Source organism: Neltuma alba, unplaced genomic scaffold (genome assembly GCF_004799145.2).
Source record: "Neltuma alba isolate B1F8T4 unplaced genomic scaffold, ASM479914v2 tig00012586_pilon, whole genome shotgun sequence".
Classification (NCBI taxonomy): Eukaryota; Viridiplantae; Streptophyta; class Magnoliopsida; order Fabales; family Fabaceae; genus Neltuma; species Neltuma alba.
This window is the reverse complement of record NW_021637038.1, coordinates 222,799-238,479: the sequence shown is the minus strand read 5'-3', so window position 1 is coordinate 238,479 and position 15,681 is coordinate 222,799. Positions and strand designations below refer to the sequence as shown.

At 34.7% G+C, this 15,681-nt stretch overlaps 1 protein-coding gene across 1 annotated transcript; it reads left to right on the top strand.

Annotated features, from left to right (window-relative positions):
* The first annotated feature begins 5,219 nt into the window (after positions 1 to 5,219).
* On the top strand, positions 5,220 to 10,903 carry LOC114728961 (uncharacterized). Its single transcript, XM_028915905.1, has 4 exons — positions 5,220 to 5,684; positions 5,757 to 6,361; positions 6,434 to 6,711; positions 10,545 to 10,903. The coding sequence occupies exons 1-4, from the start codon at positions 5,220 to 5,222 to the stop codon at positions 10,901 to 10,903; spliced, it is 1,707 nt and encodes a 568-aa protein (XP_028771738.1).
* The last annotated feature ends 4,778 nt before the right edge of the window (positions 10,904 to 15,681 follow it).

Genomic DNA, 15,681 nt, shown 5'->3' with positions numbered 1-15,681 from the left:
GCTTCTCCCCTTCTGCTTATGTGTCACTAAAAGATGCTTAAACCATTTCTTGAACTTGGGTCTTTAAAAGGATGCCCCAAATATGAACGTTTTGCAAACATTTATAATGACTTCTCCCGTCTTTGAAGATGTTTTTCTCAAACAAAGTGTGTTCTTGCACCATGTTTTGATTTGCCTGTATGTTCATAGAAATTATGCTCTGGCAGCGAATCTTATGTAAGCTTGTATGTCATATGAATGTTCCATAAGAGAATGATATTTTATTTATATATGCTTGAGATTTTGAACATTGAAATCGGGGCAAGTGAAATTTCCTGGTGGGGGGAGGGGGGTTTTCTCAGGGGAGACGGGGGATTATTTTTTAAGGTATTTTTGTTTGGCTATGAAAAGCTTCAAAGCTAATGACTGTCTTTTCTTCCACCAGGGTCTCATCTTGTGCCTTGGGTTAAAAGAAACCTTTTGTGTTTCAGTGAAAATCTGATCATTCCTCCTAAGAAATCCTTGATAACCATAGAAGCAGGAAGAGGAGGAGGAGGAGCAGATAACACTATTGTTCAATGTGGTGACAGTTTAATAGGCTAAACTATAGTCATTCAGTTATTTTCATCATTCAAGCGTCTTTTAGACCATGAATCTATGGCACATACATTGTGTCCTTTATTGTTGTCTCAAGGTGATTTAAGAGACAAATATGTTTTATCTCTTTGAACATGTCAAATAGCACAATTTGTCATTATCATTTATCAGAGTTTTTATATGGGTCTGATAGAAATTTATCATACTTCATCATATAACAGATTGAAAATATATCCAGCATTAACTTTGGGCTCCCCCACTATGTTCATGACATGTTTGTTATTGTTTCTTACTTACTGCACTTTGCAAGTAAAATTGGCCCGATTGCTTTATATTTTGTATTCTAAATATTAAGTTCTCCTTGCTTAACCTTGTGATTGATATTATCATGATTGCATTTGTTATAATGATGTATAGGAAGTTCCTTCCGAGAGGGGCTGAGGTTGAGTCCAGTTCACTGAAAGTGTTTATGAACTACGAGAGTGCCAATACCAAGAGTCAAAATATGCATGGACCTAGTTTTGGCCCTTTCACTATTGCAGTTTTCCTCTATATCGTTCACTTTAAAAACACTTTCATAATTTGTACAGCTATGAATATGCTACTTTGACTCATTGTCCTATCTTTGATAAGGATGTTCAAAATTTTGCTGTGCCTCCCAACGTAACAGCATTGCCTCTTGTAAGATACACACTTGGTTATCTCTTCCGCTTATACACTTGGTATTAGGATGGAGTGATTCTCTTTTCACTTTATCTGTATCCATATTTATGCTGATTGTTGAGTGTTCTATGACTTTAGACTCTTTGCCTTTGTTCTTGACAACTTGATTCTCTTGATGTGTTAATGGTGATTTGTTTCTCTCTCTATTGTGCTCATTGTAGAAAATAAAATGAAACCTTTTCAGTTGCAACTTAAAATATCTTATGGTTTATAAGAGTTTATTTTTTGCTGCTAACCATAGAAAAGTTAAGCCTTTGAAGGGTGGATATAGTTGCAATCTGAGCTAGCATATTTTGAGGGAGGAGATGCTGAAAAAGGCTCTACCAATGAAAATTGTATGGTATTTGGCGGTTATCTACCAATGGAAACAGATGTTATATAAAGATATTATTCAATCTAACTATTATATACTGCTGCATGTAGAAGGGGAAAAAAAATATTATCAGATTCAATATCAATGTTTCAAAATCACGATTTACTACGGCTGTCTTTCACAATGTCAAGTTACTTTTGTTGTGAAACATTTGACAGAAAAATTTTCAGTAATAGGATATTGTGTGCACACAAGGATTTCTTGTCTTAGTAACTTTAGCCTTCGGCGAATATACTATCAGTATTATCAAATTTAAATCCAGGATTTTGGTTTGGAGAGATCAAGATGTCATATTCTTGGTAATTGACAATAAGGAAGATAAATGCCGAACTTTTGCATTAAATTGCAATCATTTAGTAAAATTTAATTCCAAAATAAGTCCCACATATAGTGAATGGAATAAATTATGCCTAAGTAAGATTGAAACAAAGATATTAAATATATTGTGTTGAAATCGCGATTGCTTAATTAGTTTATAATTCTAATCATTCTAGTTTTCAAATAATTACTTTTGTAGAGTACAAATGGTTAATTAACTTATCACAATTCTAGATCTATTGTTTTCCCGCCTCATGTGTGTGAAGCTAAAACGTAAATCCAATGCAATAAACTAGTTGTATCTGATAATATTATTGTCATTGCTAAACAAATTGTTTCAAAGTGAAATGCAAAATATTTCAGAAAAAATCTCAATAAAATCCAGTTAAAATACTTAAATTTATATTCAAGTTTATATTTTTAACAAATTCTTAATTCTTAATGAGGACATGAGACCTAATTAGAAATTTTTGAATGTCGTTAAATTATTAGAATGCCTCTCTTTAATTAAAAATAAAAATTGATTATTTTACCTCTGCCAAGTGATTCCTTATATCTTATGATTAATATTTAGATTAAAAATATATAAATATTTTTCAGTGTTTAAAATTTTGTATATATAACTAAATCATATTACATTACAATATAAGAAATCCTAAAAAAATATTTTTTTCAGGCTGTAACTATTTATATTAAGATTTGAAAATATTTTATTGACAAGAAATGTTTAATATTAAGTGTTATAATTTACGTCTTGACATTGATCCGGTATTGCTTAAATAAATACAACTAAAGTAAATTATTAGAACTAAAAATAAAAAAATTTATTTAAATATTACTTATATTTGTAATTTAAAACGTTTTATTAAAATATTTTTGAAGTTTTCGGTAATATATACAAATTTTAAGCACTATAAAATTACTTATATGTTCTTTTGTCTTAAAAAATAATCATAAAAGATGAAGGACTACTTAACAGGGGTAAAATAATTAATTTTTCTTCTTAATTAAAACTGGGTATTCTAATCATTTAACAATACTCAGAAATCTTTAATTAGACCTCATGATCTTATTAAAAATTTGTTAAAAATGTAGACCTTAATTTATATTTAGATATTTTAGCTGAAATTAATTGAGATTCTCCTAATATTTTATATTGACGTCAATAATAAATTTTTCTGAAAGATTCTGTGTTTATTATATTTAACATTTAAATATTGGGAGGCACTGGTTCGTATTTCATTAACTCAAAGAATTATGACGAGTGAGGTTGTGTGGGATTTCCCATGGCCCCATAAAGATTAACCCAAGCTCAAAATGAAGGAAGATTTTCTTTGTTCTGCAAGACAAATAAAACTTCACCTGCATTAGTAATTAGTGAAAGCTTATTTCAGTATGTGTAATTTCTTCAACGTGGTGGGTATTGCCTGTCGGTGATTTTTACTCGGGAAGCATAACATGATACTTTTTTCTTCTTTTTTCATTTTTAAGTTATTGATCACCAATTATTTATTTTGAAAATATATATCTCTGTGATTATTTTGCAAGATTTGAATTTATCATTACAAAATTTCTCTTTCACCATGTTCCATTTACGAATATATTATGTTCTAATATATGCCTTAATGTGTCAATTAATTTTCTAAATGAATTATGATTATTGTATTAAGGGAAAATTAATTCGTAGGTCCTTATAGTTCACTTCAATTTTGAATCAGGTCCTTATAGTTTATTTCTTTTGAATAGGGCCCTTATACTTTGATCCGTTAAACCCATCCATCCTCAAAGGTTAACACCGTTAAGTTTTGATGATGTAGAGGCTGACTAAACTGACACGTGGATAAAGAAACATGAGTTGGCACCACATGGATTAATTTTGACGACAGGTGGATAATAAGGTGATTAAGAAGCCTTTAACTAAGACCATCGTGATCAGTCGATTCAGGAAACCATCGCATTCCCGCCCTCTCGCTAATTTTGCGGCCAGTTGCAGAACGTTTAGTTTTGGTTTTCATTGGGTGCGGAGGACGGCGGCAACCAAGATTATCCAGGTAAAACTGCATTTTGGTACTGTGTCTCGATTTGTATTATCTGAGTAAGGCTGCGTGTTGGTGCTTTGCCTCAACGTGTTTTATTTTATTTCTTGCTCTCCATCTCTCAAACACAGTTTTTGAATTTCGAGCAGGTAACCCATATTTCATATCCATTTGTAAAGGTCCCATCTTTGATCTTCTATAAATTAAAAAAAAGAAAAAGTACCCTTATAAGCATGTGCAGATTTTCTCTATCCACAATGAGAAGAGAACAAAGATGTTGATTTGACATAATAAAGTTTGAATCTTTTTTGAAACCGAAACTATACATTGAATATTAATTCCAATCAAAATCAATAAAAATGATTTGGGCTTTTTAAAGTTATAATTTGTTAAACGCTTTCTACATTCTATGTTTCTCTCATTAATTTTTTTCTTTTGTTCTATCAGTTTAGTATATATGGAACGAAGGAGGGGAGATGACGTAGGCATAAAAAATGGGAATATAAATTTAGGGAGTGGGAACGAAATAGAGGTTGAGGATGATAATTTGACGTGCCCGCAAGCTGAGGATAGTGACGATGCAGAGTTGGATGATGATTGTTTTCATCAATTTCTTGATGTTGATGTTGAGAATGTGGGTCAAGGAAGTAGGGGTTCTAATCATTTGGCCGAATTCGAATCTGTGCATTCAGAGGCTGTTACTGCTTCTGAGTTACCGAACGAGAACACGTTGGCTATGCTTTCTGATCTAGAAGATGATGAGTTGTATGAGGAGTATGCATGTGATGACAAGGACAATAAGGCAATAACAAGGTATGAGAAATACAATTCTGCTCAAATGTGCAAGGAGTTTGAATTTAAGTTGGGAATGGAGTTTAATTCAGTCCAACAGTTTCGAGAAGCCCTCAAGGAGTACTGTTTGCTACATGGGTATGATGTTAAGTTTCTTAAAAATGATAAGGAAAGATGCCGAGTTAGGTGCAAGAAGAAGTGTGGTTGGTTGATACTTGTAAGCAAAGTTGGTGGCTCAATGACTTTTCGAGTGAAAACACTTGGACCAAAGCATACTTGTGGGGTAACATTTAATTCAAGGTTAGCCACATCAAAGTGGGTTTCAGAAGATAGCAGATCATATGAGGATGAATAAGAATTTGAAGCTAGGAGATGTGGTTTCAATAGTAAAACAAAATTATATGGTGCAACCTTCAATAAACAAGGCATTTTGGGCTAGGAAGATTGCAAAGAAAACAATAGAGGGAGACCACAAAGAAGAGTACAACAAGTTGGTAAACTTTTGTAATGAAGTCAAGAAGAGAAATCCGCAATCTACATTTGCTCTTGTCACTGACACTACTTATTATGTAGATCGCCCACGTGTGTTTAAGAGATTGTATGTGTGCTTAGAACCAGTGAAAAGAGGTTTTATGAAAGCATGTAGGCCAATTATTGGATTAGACGGTTGCTTCCTTAAGGGCACATACGGAGGTATTTTGTTGGTGGCTGTAGCTCGCGATCCTAATGATCAATATTTTCCTCTAGCTGTGGCGGTAGTTGAGACTGAGAACAAAGATTCTTGGACATGGTTCTTAAAAAAATTGTTTGATGATATTGGTAGTATGGCTGAAAAGAAATGGGTTTTTATCTCAGACCAACAGAAGGTAATATGTTTAGTTAATTTTTACACTTATTTAACATAAATTTCAAAACTAACAATTATGTTTTAATTGTAGGGATTGGTTCAAGCTTTTGGAGAATTACTTGAAGGTGTTGAACATAGATATTGTGTAAGACACTTGTATGCCAACATCAAGTCAAGGTATGGTGGTGGAACGGTGATTAGAGATTTAGTGATACGTGCAGCGAAGGCCACTTATCCCCCAGCTTGGAAAGAACTAATGAAACAATTGCATAATGTGTCAAAGGAAGCGCATGATCACTTGATGATATTTCCTCCATCTTGTTGGACCAAGTCTCACTTTTCAGAGTATTCAACATGTGATATGATAATGAATAATATATCAGAATCTTTTAATAGTCGGTTGTTGGAAGCGAGAGAACTTCCCATAGTAGGTCTTCTTGATTGGATTCGGATTTATTGGATGAATAGATTTGCAGAAAATCGCATCAAAGCTGCAAAATATCAGGGGAAGGGAATTGTATGCCCTCGTCCCCGTAAGAGACTTGACAAGGAGGTTGAAGAGTCTAGAAAGTGGATGCCAAGATGGGCAGGAGACGACAAGTTTGAAGTTCAATATAACACTCAAAGATTTATTGTTGATCTCAAAGAGAAGACTTGTGAATGTCGATGGTGGCAGTTATCTGGAATCCCTTGTAGGTAATTAGATAAATTGTCTTATGTGGTTATAATCTGAAAAATTCAATATATAACTTGTTTCTTATCTTGCAGGCATGCTGTTATTTGTATTTACGAGAAGCGTGAGGACCCTCATACATATGTCAATGAATATCTTACTCTGAACAAATATGAAGAATGTTACGCTCCCATTATACAGCCCATAAATGGAGAAGAGTTGTGGGAACAAATTGAATCAGAGCCCATAGATCCTCCAACATTTCACAAACGTCCTGGTAGACCTAAGAAGCGACGAAAGAGAGAGAAAGATGAGCCACAACCTCCACACAAAATCAGGAGACAAAATACAAGCATCAAGTGTAAAGCTTGTGGTAATTATGGTCACAACCGAAGAACATGCAAGCAACCTTCAATAAAAAGCCCACCTCCAAACCATTGATGTACCCAACTCTTTTGGAGTTTAAGACTTTTAGTTATACTATTTTAGGTTATTTTTAGTATGCAGACAATGTCTTCAATTTGTTTTTGATTGTGGCAATGAATGCTAATTTAGTATGTAGACTTTTATATCCGTCTTGCTGGATATTTAGTATGCAAACAATGACTTCAATTTTAGTTCTAATTTTTCTTTTGATTGGAGACGAAAGACTGGATTTATTATTTCATATTTGCTTTTCATGAAAAAATACCAATTGAAGTGGAGGGTTTATTCAAACAATAAGAAGCTAGATCAACTATTCAATCAAATGATATTGAGCATGTTTCTCATCTCTTCTTGAAAAGCCCTTTCCATTTCATAATAATATCCTCTTAGTCGATTGAAGTGCTTGACTAACATGATTCTGTATCCAGCAATAGGACCTATATTGATTGTAAAATATAAGTAGGCGCATAAAAAGGAATACTCCAAAGCAACAGGGAACATAAATAAAGTATCCCATAAAAAATTTGCACAAGGTACATGTCATAGAATAGAATATTTCCATCATTCAATATTTGGAAATTTAATTAGACAATTGATATTAAAAAAATCTTCAACAAGCACAGCTTACTGTTTTCTTGAGAGAAGTAAGATCCCAAATGTTGATATTATCAACGAAGAAACCAACAATGCGAGCAAATAATAAAATCGGACATTTTAATTTATATATGAAACATGACTCTTTAATTTTCCTCTTCAATTGTTGATTTACATATGATTACTGTTTTCACCATTAAATTGTATTCAACGTGCGGCTAAGTTGGGACATCATCCTCTTCAATATAAGTTTTGACAATTTCAATTTCTTACCATGATTTACTTTCTTAATCTTCAATTGCTAACCAGTTAAGGACTTAAGCTCGATAGTATAGGATATGCTAAATAGTACAGGATCCACTGGGTTTATATCAGAAGTTTTGAAAACTCAACTAAGATCCACCAAAAAAATAAAACTCTCACGGCAAGAAAATTAAAGAAGAGAAACAAAAATCTAGCAACAAGTGGTAGATTAAGATATAAGAATGGTTGAGTAATACTTGACGACATGTAGCACCGTGAATTTTAAAAGTACGTTCCTTGTATCATGATTGCAATTGAAGGCAAGGAATTCCGCGGCGGGAGTCGGAAACTGAAGACCTAGAAACAGTAACCCTTGATTTTTTTTTCGTGTTTACCTGAAAGTTTTAAAAGTAAAATAATTTTAATATTATATTTTTAACATGTCAGCTAGCCATGGAAGCATACTATTAGCCACATCATCAAAACTTAACGGTGTTATAACAATGTTAACCCTTAAGGATGGATGGGCTTAACAGATCAAAGTGTAAGGGTTTGATTTAAAAGAAATAAACTATAGGGATCTGATTCAAAATTGAAGTAAACTGTAAGGACTCACGAATTAATTTTCCCTTGTATTAATATTGGGAAGTTTAATCTCCTTTGCATGGGCAGCATATGCTAGTTATTATAATCAAAAGTGAGGATGCTCTTTTTGAATTTGTTTGAGACATAAGTGGTTCGCTTTCTCTTTTAACAACACAATTCATTACCCATCCGATACATTATGGCCGACAAGGAAGAGGAAGAATCGGAGCTTTGAAGATAGATTTGTCAAAAGCTTTTAATAAATTGTCCTGGGATTTTATTACAGCTGTGATGACTAGAATGAACTTCTCTAGGAAATGGATTAATCTCATTCATCAATGCATCTCAAGGGTTCAAGGCAAGGTGATCCCCTCTCACCTTATCTTTTATTCTTGCAACTAATGTCTTCTCATGCATGATCAATTATTTGAAATCCACCAATCAAAGGAAAGGAATTAAAATTTATTCTGAAGCTCAAGCTACTTCCCATCTCTTTTATGCTGATGATAGCTTATTCTTTTGGGTTCTCTAAACAAAATATGGCTGTGGTCAAGCATGTTCTAGAATCTGATTGTAATCTTTCTGGGCAAGAAATCAACAAGTCCAAGTCTTCAATTATTTTCAGCCCAAATGTCGCACGCAATACCAAGATATCACTTTCAAATTGCTTGGGAGTTCACTTTACTATAAGGTTATGAAAATATCTTGGTATTTGGATTGATTCGGAAAGAGAAAAGAACATCATCTACAATCAAGTGATACAATCCATAGAGAAAAGGACTTGTGGTTGGAAAGAAAGAATTGCATCTCAAGCAGCGAGGCTTACTTTAGTCAACTCAAATCTATCCTCTCAACTGCTAATTTTCCTGTTCAATCTTGTACAAAGTTGCCGAAGTATATATGTGACAAAATTGACTCAAGATGTATTATTTTCTAGGGATCCACCAATGACAGGAAGAAAATTCAGCTCAAATAGAAATATCTTATTTCTTCCAACCGATCAAGGTGGTTTGGGATCGAGGCCTACCGACTACATAAATGATGCCATGTTAGCCAAACAGGTCTGACATGTTCTATCTGTAGAAAGTAATTCTCTTTTGTCCAAGACTCTTAAGGTTAAATACTTTGATCTCAACTCTGAATCTCTGGCCGAAAAGCCCTATAGTATCTCTTGGATGTGGAAAGGAATTCTACATAATGCCAACACTTTCTTAGAGAATCTGAGGTGGCAAGTAGGCAGTGGAGCTTCTATTAATTTAAACCACCCTCTTCGGTGGTCTATGCATCAAGATTATGCTCACATGATGCACCTAACTCATGTAGCAGATCTTTTACTGCATACTCGTTTTCCTCAGAATCCAGTCAAATGGAAGCTGCCTTTACTTCATATTTTAAACTCAACTCACATTTTAAAAGCCATCTCAGAAATTCCGCCTTTAGTCTCTAATAATGTTGAGGAATGTCTCACATGACCAGGAATTCATTTGGCCGTTATCAAGTTAAAGACAGCCATACCTTGCTCCTCCAATCTTACAATCCAGTTAGAGCTAATGTGGACCCATTTTGAAAATTTATTTGGTCTATTGCTCTCCCATACAAACAGCTCCCACTCATTTGGAGGCTAGTGCATAAAGCTTTGCCACTTACTGATATTTTGCAAAAACATCATCTGCAAGTTTCCACTCTGTCTTTTTGGATGCTATATGGAAGACACTATGGAGCATGTGTTCATTCAATGCCCTGATGTCAAAACACTATGGTTTGGCTGTCTCAATATAAGACTTCCAAATTTTGATTTTATGATATTTATTCATTAGTTAAAAATCACTTTGCAACAATTAATAATGATGGTTTCTATACAGTGGTTAAGAGCATCATCATCCTCATCAATGGCATAAACACAACAATGCGTTGCATGAAGGCAAGCTGTGGAGCCCAATGGGAGCCATTAATAAAGAGGTAAACAATTCACTATCTTTGACTCAGTTAGCTTTCTCCACGTCTTCAAAGTAAAAGGTTAAGTCTTCAAAACCTTTAGCCTTTTGCCATCCATCTAAGCTAGGGGTGAGCAAAACCGAACCGGAACCGAAAACCGAACCGAACCGAACCGAACCGAACTCAATTCGGTTATTTCGGTTTGGTTATTTCGGTTATTTTTTTTTCGGTTATTTTATTCGGATACTTCGGTTATCGGTGTTCGATTTGGTGTCCTGAAAAATAATTCGGTTAGTACCGAAATAACCGAATTTGAACATTTTTTTTTATAAAAAAAATATTTCTCTCCCATTCTCCCCAATTCCCGCGGCCCAGCTACCATCTATCCAGTCATTCCAGACTTCCAGTGATCCAATCCAATAGATAATAGTCCCGTGACCCACAGTCCACACCGCCACCCGGCCCTTCTCGCCTTCACCTTCACACTCAGTCGGCCTCACACTCCTTCAGTAGTTCAGTTCAATCACGCCCACAGCTCACTGCCTCACTCGACGCTCACAGTCACAGGCTCGCCGCTCGCAGCTTGCTCCCTCTCTCCCAGACTCTTGACTCCCATCCCCTCTCCAAGCCCTAAGTCTACAAGCGGATTGCACAGCGTTTTCGAAGTTCTCGTAGATCGCCCTAATCACGCCCACAGCTCACTCGACGCTCACAGGCTCGTCGCTCGTAGCTTGCTCCCTCTCTCCCAGACTCTCGACTCCCATCCCCTCTCCAAGCCCTAAGTCTGCAAGCGGATTGCACAGTTCAGTCGAAGTTCTTGCAGATCGCCTAAGTCTGTCGCCGTCGCAAGGTTCAGAGTCTGAACTTCAGACTTCAAACTCCCTTCTTCGACTTCGTTCGGTCATCGCAGATCAGCAAGAGCATTGAAAAGGTCCATTTTTCCCCTTTTTAATAGTAGATTATATCTGACATTAATACTCTGCATCCGACATTTTTTCCCCTTCAGACTTGGTCACTTGGTAGCTTGAGAGAATTTCTTCTGCTTGTATTTGAATTTAATACTCTGCATTTGACATCAATTGTATATTGATTGAAACCATGGGTGATGCTTGATTATATCCAACATCCGACATTCCTGATTCCTCTGTATTTGGGTGGTTTGCTTATGTTTTTCGATATCATGATCCCCTATCCCTTTATTTTCTTCCGCAGCATATATATAATATATTGATTGAAAGTTGAAACGTGATGCTTGATTATATAATCTGTTGTAAATTAAGAAGAAGAGAGATTGATTATAGATAGGAGTTATCTATTCATTATAAATTGTCTTCATTTGTGTTCTTATATACAACTACAAAGGGTTTATTATTTCAAGTAGTGGAAAAAATTAAGCACGCGTTCTTCAATCCTTCAATTTATTATTTCATAATAGTTTGATGATGCAGTGCAGAAAATTCTTTAACATGTTCCACTTTGATGATGGTTTAACTAATATATATATATTTAAATTAGATGTCTTCTCATGGTGAAACTATGGGTAATGCTCGAGTTGGGGATGATGATACTACTCAAACAACGAATCCTTCAATGCCAGTAGCAAGTGGGACTACAAAAAGGAAAAGCATGAAACCAAGATCAAAGGTTTGGGAGCATTTCACCAAATTTGTGAATGAAAGAGGTGAAACTAGAGGTAAGTGCAACTATTGTGAAAAAGATCTTGCATGTGATTCAAAAGCTAATGGAACCACTGCACTTAACAACCATTTGACTACTTGTAAGTTGAAGCCCCCTCCTGAAGAGCTTGCGCAATCTCACTTGAACTTTAGTGTAGATGACAAAATGGGTCTTACTAATTGGAAATTTGATCAAGATGCTATTAGGAAAGCCTTGTCATGCATGATAATTACTGATGAATTACCTTTCAAGTTTGTTGATGGGGATGGGTTTAGGCAATTTATGTCAATTGCTCAACCTAGGTTTAAAATTCCATCAAGATGGACTATTGCTCGTGATTGTTTTGGGATTTACATTGATGAAAAAGTTAAATTTAAAGACTATTTACTGCATAAGAGGCAAAGGGTTTGCCTCACCACCGACACTTGGACTTCCATTCAAAGAATCAATTATATGTGTGTTACTGCTCATTTTATAGATGATGCATGGACATTGAGAAAGAGGATTTTAAATTTCATTCCTATTTCTAGTCATAAGGGGAAGGATATTGGAATGGAAATGGAAAAATGTCTACTTGAATGGGGAATTAAAAGGTGCTCACAATTACAGTGGATAATGCTAGTTCTAATGATGTCATGATTCAATATTTAGAACAAAAAATTGTGAATTGGGGTCACTCAATTATGAAATGTCAATTCTTGCATATGAGATGTGTTGCACACATAATCAACTTGATTGTTACTGATGGGTTGAAAGAAATAGGGAGTTCTGTGAAAAAAGTTAGAGAAGCTGTTCGCTTTATCAGACAATCACCCCTTAGGATGAGAAAGTTTAAAGAGAGTTGTGTGGATGAAAAGATTCAAAATAAGCAAATCTTATGCTTAGATGTCCCTACTCGGTGGAACTCTACCTATTTGATGTTAGACACTGCTCAGAAATTTGAGGCAGCCTTTAAAAGGTATGAGGATAAAGATCCATATTTTGATTTGATCTTCAAGATGAAGAGGGGGTGCCTGAGTCTGAAGATTGGAAGAATGTTAGGAGGATGATTATGATGTTGGGTCATTTTTATGAGCTTACTGTGCGGATATCTGGCTCTTTATTTGTAACATCTAATACTTTTTTCTGTGAAATTTATAAGCTATATCGTTTTTTGGATGAGTGGACAAAATGTGATGTTTGGGAGTTAGCTTCAATGGCAAATAGAATGAAAGAGAAATTTGATAAATATTGGGGAGATCCTTTGAAAATGAATCAACTTCTTTATATTGCTGCTGTTCTTAATCCACGATATAAATTAGATTGGGTGCAATTTGCTTTGTGTAAAATGCACACAAGTGCAATTGGTACAAGTTTGGGGATGCATGTTAAAGAGCTTTTAATTTCTTTGTATAATGAATACAAACACACTTTTTCCCCCTCAACCCAACCTGAAAAAGAGCCATTGCATAGCACACAAGATCATTGTGATGAAGATGATGATCTTGCTATGAAAGTTAGAAAATTGCTTGATATTGAGGAACAAGAGTTTATGAATGAGCGTCTTGGTGGAAGAACTAGCAGAACTGAGGTTGATAGATATTCGAATGAAGAAATTGAGGTTAATAAAGATGAGTTTGATATTTTGAGCTGGTGGAAGCTAAATGGTCCTAGATTTCCTATTCTTTCTCTAGTGGCAAGAGATGTTTTAGCTATCCCAATTTCTACGGTTGCATCAGAGTCTACATTCAGTACTGGAGGACGAGTTCCAGATCCATTTAGGAGCTCTTTAACTCCTAAAACTGTGCAATCTCTAATTTGTACTCAAGATTGGCTTAGACGCTCAATTCAACATGTTGTAGAAGAAGGGAATGATGATATCCAGAAGATAGAATTGGGTAATATTTTATTTTTACTTATAACATTATAAGAATAATATAATGTTTAATTTATTATGACATATGAAGTCTGATTTTGTTTTTCTTTGTGTAGATTTGCAAAAAATTGCATTGGAAGCAACTGTTGATATACTATAGATGCAACAGGGAAAAAACTTAAGAGTAAAAAAAATATTGTGCTTAATTTGTTTGTTTTTTCTTTAACTCTAAAGTTGTGCACTCTCTAATATTCTTGTTTAATTGTAGTTATTGCTGACTTGATGGCAAGTTGTATGCAAGGAACTTTGGGACAAGACTGGAATTTCAGGCTGCCTTATGGAATTTCATTTTGGGTTACTTGTTTCAGTTGTTTGATTTTGGATTACTTGTATGTTGATGATGGGTTAATCAATTGCATAATGTGATAATGGCTAGTTAGACGTTGATGATGAACTTCGGCTAGCTAGATGCTAGCTATGCTGGGGCAATTTTAGTTTGTATTCTCTCTATTACAATTTTATATCTACTCCTAATTTGTACAAGCCGTAGATGTGATGGGGTTTCACCGTTTCAGGAGAGAGTTCGTTGTTATTTGGGATGTGAGAACTTTTTCCATGCTGATATTTTGTATTTGTTTTATGTTCAGCTGATATCCGCAATGGTACATGATGGTTCTTCTAACATATTTACAATTTTTTAGGTGTTGTGGTGTTTTTAAGGATATTAAATTTTAGAAGAATTGTAATTGCATATTTATAACTTGTCATTGACTTTTTAATAATTATCCTGTCTCACAATATATGTAGTGTGTAATAAAATATATTTGATTTTGGAATTTAAAACTTTTATTACACTTTTCAAATATCTAGATTCTTTGTACAAAAAGAGCCCAAAAAATTATTTTTTTCCCACTATTTAGACTTTTTGTGCGTACTGGGCTGCAATGGTACCTGAAAAAAAAGGCCCAATAAAAGGCCCAGTAACCGAATAAACCCACTAACCGAACCGAACATATTTCGGTTATTTCGGTTCGGTTAGTTCACTATATTCGGTTTCGGTTCGGTTTCTTCATTATGATAATTTCGGTTATTCGGTTATTAACACTAACCGAAACCGATTAACCGTTTGCTCAGTCCTAATCTAAGCTTCCAAATGAGGGATGGCCTATATTACTTTCCAAGATAAAGAGGAACAGAAATACAGAATGTCATGCCATGATTTGTCATCAGAGTAGGCCGGTTATTCAATTCATTTGGAGATGACGAATTTCTCAGCCAGGTTTCTTTTTCCATTTATTGGAAAAGGCGTTGCGGGTGTGTTCGTAGCATGACTTTCCTAGAGTGCTGGAGCTTTCACACCTGGAGATTCAAGGGGTGGCACAAACCAAATCGGGAGCTTTAGGTTGTCACGAAGTCATGGATGGCACTCCCTCTGCGTTCTTCCAAGCTCAACTCTTGCTGCTGCTGGATTTTTTTCGTTTTCCTTTATGTTTCGTTGTAACTGGGCCTAGTGCATTGTTGAGATGTTTTGAGTTAGACCTTTCACACTTTAGTAGGCTCAGGCCCTTTAAATGCTCTTCATTTTATCTTTATAATAAAATTGTCTTTTAATAATAATTAAAAAAAACAGAGACAGATCTTTTCAATCACAATTTCAAGCCTAAATTGGAAATACTTTGTGTGGAGAAGCTCTTCATCCGCTTCTCATCTAAAGTGGTATTTTCTAAACTTATTCGGGATAGATTCATCTCAAATTTGCTTTACCACTTTTCTTCTGTAGTTGTTAGAGCTATTAATGCTTCCTCCTTTTCCTTATGTGTCTTTTTTTTTTTCCAATGCTGCATTATAAGACCCTTATTATTTAAAAAGAAATGATGAGTGCGCTCATGTTGAATTTGTCCATGGAATATAATCAAATCAACTACTTTTTTTTAATCATATTCATAAGACCCATCATAATAATTCCTAATGTAAGATCCGTTATCACAATTAATAAATAGTCATGATTTATTTGCAAAATACCTTTGT